Raw genomic sequence first — 8,243 nt, forward strand, 5'->3', positions numbered from 1 at the left:
TACCTAGCATGTGAAGGAAGAGGGGTGGGGCATCTAGGTAGCCAACTGAGTTAGGTAGCCAACTGTGTCTTCCCCTTCACTCAATCTTCCTTGATTTACCACCCCCCACCCCATTCATGGCTGGTACTGAGTTCATACATGGCTGCCTTGTATGTACATGGCTGGTACTGAGTTCCTGAGCCTTTTGAGGATTCTCATGTGTAAATTGGACTATTTTCTCCACTGCTCTAGTGTCTCTAGCTAGTGAAGATCCATTGTTTTTATCCATCTCCTTTCCAAAATGTTCCTAACATCTCAGCTCCTATTCCCCCTATTGACCTAATGCTATATATATATATATACATATATATATATATACTTATACATATATATATATATATATATATATATATATATATATATATACATACTTAAGTGACCGTTATGACTGAACGACTGGGATGACCAATCAATCAGGTGCTATGACACGCACTGACAACCAGAGGGCAGGCGCTCAATGCAGGAGCTACCCCCTGGTGATCAGTGTGTTCTCACAGGGAACCTCCATGGCCCCTTCCCCCAGGTGGCCAATCGCCTGCAGTCCCTCTCCCTTGCCGGTCAGTCTCCTCTCTGCCCATTAGGCCCCAATTGGGTGGGAAGGGGATGGGAAGGGGAGTGGCTGACCAACCTCCTGGGGTCCCTTCCCCCCTGGCCAGCTAGGCCGATGGGTCCTACCTGTGCATGAATTCGTGCACCAGGCCCCTAGTATATAGGATGAAATAAAAACAAGAAAGTTTGCTATAGTTTTCATGGACTTTTTAAAATAAATGAAATTAGATGCATTGTTTCACTCAGTCTTAATCTGGAAGCCTCCATAAATATTTTTTGAAACTATTTCACAAGCATATATTGAGCATATTTGGAGTGTGTTCTCTGTCACCTAAATAAGGCCAGATCCACTAGCCTTAACAACCAGCAGTTGGGAGTAGGAGTGCTGAGGATGACTTAGGACAGACTTCTGGAGAGAAGGCTGCACCACTGCTGCACAGATGGGTGGAGTGAATACCCATAATCAGAGTGAACTGTCTAGCCCTGCAACCCAGGGCAAGTGTACTTTCTAAATTCCTATACTGCAGAGTTGCACCTTCCAAAGTTTGTTCTTTGGAATTCTAGTCCAATGCTATGCTTTATAATGAAAGGGTCAAATTAGTTTGAGAAATGTGTATACTCTATCCCCTTCACCTTCAGAATTCCCAGATATGTTATATAGTTTATGGAGAGTCCTGCCATAGTCACATGATTGACTTTGTTGCCCCCGCTTTTCTCTGATATTACTTTACTAGGTAACTTTTTGCTTCCATAATATCTAATATAACTACTACTATAGAAAAGACTTTGGAAAAAATTCCGTATTAGCCCAGAATAATTTTAAAGAGGGTGCAACCAAATGACATGTCGGTCATGAAGCAAAAACAAAAATTAAATCTCAAGCAATGCCTCCTAGAAATTCCTTATGAACTTTCCATAATAAATTGTCTAAAATGTACCTCTTAGCACATTAAATAAATTTATCTGCATTTGGGGTACTTTTAACTCTTGTGAAGACAGGCACCTTCCAAAAATGATAAGATTTGCCTTAATTGATATCAAGCCATTTGTTATGGTCTATATGTTTGTGTACCCTAGAATTCATATTTTGACATGAGGATGGGGCCTTGGGAGTGATGAGTCACGAAGGCAGAGCCCTCATGAAGGGGACTAGTGCCCTTATTAAAGAGGCTCCAGAGAGACCCTCACCCTTCTACCCTGTGAGGATACAGTGAGAACCTCACCGGACACCAGATCTGCCAGCACCATCACCTTGGACTTCCAGCCATCAGAACTGAGAAAGTAGTTTGTTTATAAGCCTCCAAGTATCGGGTCTAGTAATAATTGATGTCGTTTTTAAACATTCGTTGACTTGTATTGACATAACCTTCAAACACGTGGTATCTACAGAACGTGTGAAGTGCAATTAACGAGTTTTGCTTGAAAAAGTTTGTGTTTGGTTTGGTTTTTGTTGCAAAACTAGGGCTAAGAAGATGGCGGATGAAGAGCATATTCGGCACTGCATGCTTTACGAGTTCCAATTAGGAAGAAAAGCAAGTGAGGCTGCAAAAAACATCTGTAGTGCTCTTGGTCAAGATGCAGTTAGCTCCAGAAAATGCCAGCGTTGGTTTGAGAAATTTCGCGAGGGAAATTTTTCGTTAGATGACAAGAGTGGTCGAGGCTGTGTGTCCAATTTTGATCAAGAAGCTCTTCAAGCTCTTTTGGTGCAAAATCCTCAAATTACCCAACAAGAGCTTGCGACAACTTTAAATTGTTCACAAAAAACAATTTCCAATCAATTGCGTGCACTTGGCAAAGTCCAAAAGTTTGGAAAATGGGTTTCTCATGAGTTGACCGACAACAACCGTAATCAAAGAGTCACAATTTGCAGTTCGCTCCGCTCTTGTCAAAACCGTTTGCCATTTTTAGAGCAAATGGTTACCGGAGATGAAGAATGGGTGCTGTATGTTAATTTGAAAAGGTGGCCTCAATGGTTGGACAAAAATGAGGCTCCGCAGCCCACGCCAAAACCTGACTTGCATGCGAAAAAAGTGATGTTGTGTGTTTGGTGGAATTTTAAAGGAATTCTTCATTATGAACTTTTACCATCTAACCAAACCATTACAAGTGCAGTGTATAGTGCCCAATTGGAAAGGTTAGCCCAAGCTTTAAGAGAAAAAGAACCCACACTGATTAATCGGAAGGGCGTAATTCTTCACCACAATAACGCACGACCGCATACTGCAAGAATCACTGCTGAAAAACTGCGCCAGTTGGAATGGGAAGTTCTCCCTCAACCTGCATATTCTCCTGATATTGCCCCTTCCGATTACCATTTGTCTCGTTCTTTGCAAAACTTTCTTCTTGGAAAAAAATTTAATAATGAAGAATGCCTCAAAAATGCATTGACTGAATTTTTTGCATCAAAGTCACAAGAATTTTACAACAGAGGGATTAAAATGCTTCCTGAGCGTTGGGCACAAGTAGTAGAAAACAACGGCAACTATATTGTTGATTAAATTTTGTTGTATTGTTTAAATAAATTCGATTTAAAAAAGTATTAGAAAACGACATTAATTATTACTAGACCTAATATATGGTATTTTGTTATCTAGCAGGCCAAATGGACTCAGACACCATTCTTTCTTATCAGAATAACAACTCACCAGTTACTAATTAAAGCCATTGCCAGGTCTTCACAATAGAATCATTTCCCCCCCTGGATTCAAAAAATGGTTATGTTTCTCTACTACAGGCATAAAGGAAAACAAACATGTAGCTTAGAGTGCCTGCATGCAGAGCATTTCGGGTTTCATTTTTTCTACTGACATTTTGTTCACGTTTACATAAAAGAACATTCCTGCATACTTCCTTTATGAAGGAATGTAGTTTGCAGAGTTGTTTATCCCTCAATTGACAGGGCATTTGAGTTTTATCTTTTGTACCTAATGTTATTTTGTACAGACATTTACATAAAGGGATAGTGTTCACATATTTATTTTATTAGGGTAATATAATTTGTATAGAAATCTGTCAATTATTAGACATTTGAGAGTTTTTTCCCCCCAGATATTCTTTTTTTAAACAGTAATGTAAACTTTGCCATACACATTATTTTTCATGATTTTGGGAACTTACTTGGAATATCATTTGGAAATGAGATTAAAGACTATAAGTTTTTCTGATTCTAATATTTTATTGCCAAATTGTTAAACTTTTCAAGAAGTCAAAACGTCACCTTTTCTGGGTTCCTCTGACCAGATCCAAACTTAAATTCCTGAAAACACATCTCATTAGCAAGGTCATGATGGCTCCTCTATAAAACAGAATCCAGCAACAAGGAAGAAATTCTATTTTCTTTTCTTGCAAGAGGCTGTGTTTTGAAGGGAAAGATGAATATCTCAATTGTAGAAATAATAGGAATTATGGTCATAGAATTGGTGTTTCTTCCCTGAATGCACCTTATCCCTAAGGTCTTTATGGTCTTCTAGAAGTGATTTATGGAAACGTTTTTGTGCACTGGATTTTGAAAAAGAGTTCTTAAGCTCAAGCAGGTTGGTCGGAGTCTTGGGCGCTCCAACTTTAGGCATCCAACCCAGAAGAGATTTTGTTTCTTCATCGTTTTCTGTGTTGAAGGTCAACTGTTCTTCTGGCTTCCTTAAAAAACAATTTAGATCAACAGCTTCTGAGTCTGGTTTATTTTGTACAATACTAGGCGTACTAAGGTTAACAGGGTTTTGACACATAGCATAACGGTCAAATAAGGCAGATTTAAAATGTTCATATTCAATGTAGTGATTGGGGTGGCAGCAAGGTACAGGTTGAGGTTGGGGTTTTAATGGCAGCTGTCTACGGTACAAATCTTCTGTCTTTTTAGTGTCTGTAATTTTTGGAAATGGTGGTGTGTCATGAATGTTAGTCACATCTTTCGTTGGGTAACTAGGTGGGTATGCAAAGGTAGATAACAAACGTTGTTCTTCCTTAATCTTGTCTTCAATTTCCTTGTATTTATGGATCATTCCTGCTAGCGTGTTATCACGAAGTGCCATAATTTCTGAAGAACCGGGTATGAAGGTATGAAAATTACACAAAACTCTAGGGGTACAATCAGGGCAGGCAGGTGGTTTTTGCTGAACAGCAGCCTCCAGAGGACGTTGGTTCTGAAGCAGCCGAGCTACTCGTCCATCCAAGGCTCGAGGGGGTTTCAGGGCAGGATGGAAGTTTTCTGACTGTAGCGGTGGGATAAAAAGGAGAAAAGTGATTAATTAATAAACCTGGCATTGTAAAGGATATTGCCATAAATGGCCAGTCAAAAATCATACCCATTTCCACAGTCTGAGTAAACACAGACGGGTGCAGGACTATACATTTGACTGTTTTTTATATTAAAGATATTGAAACTTGGGTCCTAAAAATCACGTTTTCCTCCTCTACTGTTTTTATTAATATGGAAAGGGGGTATTTTTACTTGGCCACACAGAAATTCCTCTACGTAGGAACTCTTTGCTTTCAAACTTTCAAAGATGTAAAGGAATCATTGGAACAAAACTGCCCGTTATGGGCAGTTATTTAAATCCCTGTTATTGGCCTTATTTATTAGGCCAAGGCAAGGGTTCTTAAACCTTGGTTGAATCAGGATCAGCTTTGGAGCTGGAAGAAAATGAGATTCTGAAACTTGATCCTCTGAGATTATGATTCAGGAATCTGCTTTTTCAACTAACATCTCAGTGATGCTGAGGCTAGTGATGTGCCATGTTTGTGGAGACACTGGTCTGAGAGGAATTTGCATATCTGTTCCTGTTTTATAAGATGTTTTATAAATATTGTGAACTCAGTCATGTCTGTAACTGCAAAAGTAGTGAGTGTATTAAAAGGTTGATTAATAGTTATGTCTTGGGGGGGGGGCAGAAGGAAGGAGAGGAGGAGTTGGGAGCTTTCTGAGTTGATGGTAATTTTCAATATATTGCTAGAGGTTTGCGTTACAAAGATGCACACATTTGTCAAAACTCACTGAGTATACTTAAGATCTGTGCGTTTGAATGTACATTTTACCCTAAAAGAAAAAACTGCAAACAAATCTAACTGTGGTTAATGACATACATGCTGAATGTTACTGTCTTCAATTTACTCTTTGTATAAAAATAATAAGGATGGGTGGAGGAATGAAAAGATGGATTATGTGATAAGTATAGTAAAATGTTCATGGTTGCCAGGACCGGTTTGGCTCAATGGATAGAGCGTCGGCTTGGGGACTGAAGGGCCCCGGGTTCGATTCCGGTCAAGGGCATGTACCTTGGTTGTGGGCATATCCCCAGTAGGGGGTGTGCAAGAGGCAGCTGATCGATGACTCTCTCTCATTGATGTTTCTAACCATCTCTCTCCCTTCCTCTCTGTACAAAAATCAATAAAATATATTTTAAAAAATAAATAAATAAATAAAAATAAAATGCTCATGGTAGAATCTAGGAGATGGGCATATGCATATTAACTGTAAAACTGTTTAAACTTTTCTGTGTGTTTGAATATTTTTATACACTGAGTGGTCAGGTTATTATGATCTCTGAATGCATAATAATCTGGCCATTCAATATGTCTATGTATGTGTGTGTGTGTGTGTGTGTGTGTGTACACATACATATATATATTACAAGTCAAGTATATGAATTTGTGCCTGGGTGGGGTCCAGTCAGCCTGGCCAGGGAGAGGGGACATGGGTGGTTGGCCGGTCTGCCAGCTGGTTGAACTCCTGATAGAGGGGACAATTTGCATGTTAGCCTTTTATTATATACAATAGGATATACACTAAGTGGCCAGATTATTATGCATTCAGAGATCATAATAATCTGGCCACTCAGTGTATATTGAAGAAAAAAAATCTAAAAAAGAATGGATATATGATGACAATGGAATAAGACTGAGATAAGAATGAGAATGGTAAGATAGTAAAAAAAAAAATGGACTTAGGAACATACTTTTGGGATCTACTCTGTTCATAGTTGGAAGAATTTCCATATTATTTATAACAAATCTGTTACAACCTTTAATCAGGTTTGAGTAGATACTATAAAAAAGAGAAAAAACCCTCAAAATCCTAACTCTTTGAAATACTTTATTAAATTTATCATAAAGGAAAAGTATAGCCCTAGATGGTTTGGCTCAGTGGGTAGAGTGGTAGTCTGTAGACTGAAGGGAGGGTCCTGAGTTTGATTCCCAGTCAAGGGCACATGCCCAGGTTGTGGGCTCAACCCCAGTGGGGAGGCAGCTGATCAATGATTATCTCTCATCATTGATATTTTTATCTCTCTCCCCCTTCCTTTCTGAAATCAATAAAATATTTTTAAAAAAGTATAAAGTGTCTCATATTCCTGTATGAAGAGGCAGTATTTAATACCATTATTTTATTCTACTACAGCAAAATATTTATACACATATTTATTACCACTAGCCCATGCTTTCCTAAAGTCCGTTATTTATGTTTTAGTTAGAAATCAGCAAGATTCATTGAAAATTCCAACTATTTTAGGCATATTTTATCTTGCTATTAATAAAAATGTAGGTGGTGTTTTACTTGTGCAATAATTTTGCACGTAATATTCTTGATAGACATTCTTTGTACAACTATGTGTATATTTCTAAGTAAAAATGATAAAACTGCTTCCTCAGGGTAAATCTGTGGAAGTCTGGACAGCTGCTGAACACACTTAACAAAAGTAGATGTATCTCATCTTTTTAAAATAATTATTTTTTTACATGTTCCCACAGGTTGAAAACTGCTAGCAGGGTCGCCTAAGACCATCAGAAAACACAGATATATACATTACGATTCACTAACATTAGCAAAATTACTGTTATGAAGTAGCAACGAAAATAATTTTATGGTTGGGGGTCACCACAGCATGAGGAACTAACTGTATTAAAGGGTTGCGGCATTAGAAAGGTTGAGAACCACTGTCTTAAAAGATAAAATTTAGGCCCTAATTAAAACAATAATGAATACTGTTAGGCCGTTTTATTTCATTTACATAATCATAAAGGACTTGATCATTTCTTTCAGGTCATTTCACATAATTAACAAATCTCTGATATTTACAGAGAATGTACTGGCTTTTGATTGTAATTCAGTCATTGTGGATATCAGAAAGAAGCCTTTATCTCTTCAAAAGCAGTGATGATTTACAAGATAAACAAATATGCAAAGATTCACAGAATTTAAGAATTTCATTAAATTACTAGGTAAGCGTTTGTAAAACAATGCCATTGTAAATTTTAGCAACAGTAACAGTATAAAATGTTTTTTAAGAAAACAACCATTCTGTGAAGAAATGCTCTTCATAAGAATAAAGAAAGATATTCAAGCCAGTGCAGATCAATTCAGAATTAACTTCTAAAATGAGTTAAAATGTCCTTTTTCTAGTTTAGTCACCAATATTCAAAAAGCAAGAAGTGGGCAAAGTAAGAAAGAGTCCAACATGTGGATACTTTCCCCCAAATAACTGAAAGTTTACTACAATTACTTACAGGTTCTGGGTCAAATCCTGTCTGTCCAGTTAACTCTGCCATCGCCTTTTCATCATAATCATCCAGTTCAAGGGGGTTCATGGGCCCCAAACCTTAATAGAAACATCATGTCTTATTATTTTGTTAAATGAAAATGGCATTAAATGACCTTTTAGAGA

The 8,243-nt window shown here is 37.8% G+C and overlaps 1 protein-coding gene across 1 annotated transcript in view; it reads right to left on the reverse strand.

Annotated features, from left to right (window-relative positions):
* Positions 1-3,743: 3,743 nt before the first annotated feature.
* Positions 3,744-8,243, reverse strand: part of CUNH7orf31 (chromosome unknown C7orf31 homolog) — a 24,569-nt gene continuing 20,069 nt past the window's right edge. The window contains exons 9-10 of the mRNA XM_045587204.1: positions 8,086-8,177; positions 3,744-4,796 (exon numbers count right to left, since the gene is read on the reverse strand). Coding sequence (XP_045443160.1) covers positions 3,969-4,796; positions 8,086-8,177 — 920 coding nt within the window. The 3' untranslated portion in view covers positions 3,744-3,968. The remainder of the gene's footprint in view (positions 4,797-8,085; positions 8,178-8,243) is intronic.

The sequence above is a fragment of the Pipistrellus kuhlii genome, unplaced genomic scaffold, assembly GCF_014108245.1.
Source record: "Pipistrellus kuhlii isolate mPipKuh1 unplaced genomic scaffold, mPipKuh1.p scaffold_m20_p_26, whole genome shotgun sequence".
NCBI lineage: Eukaryota > Metazoa > Chordata > Mammalia > Chiroptera > Vespertilionidae > Pipistrellus > Pipistrellus kuhlii.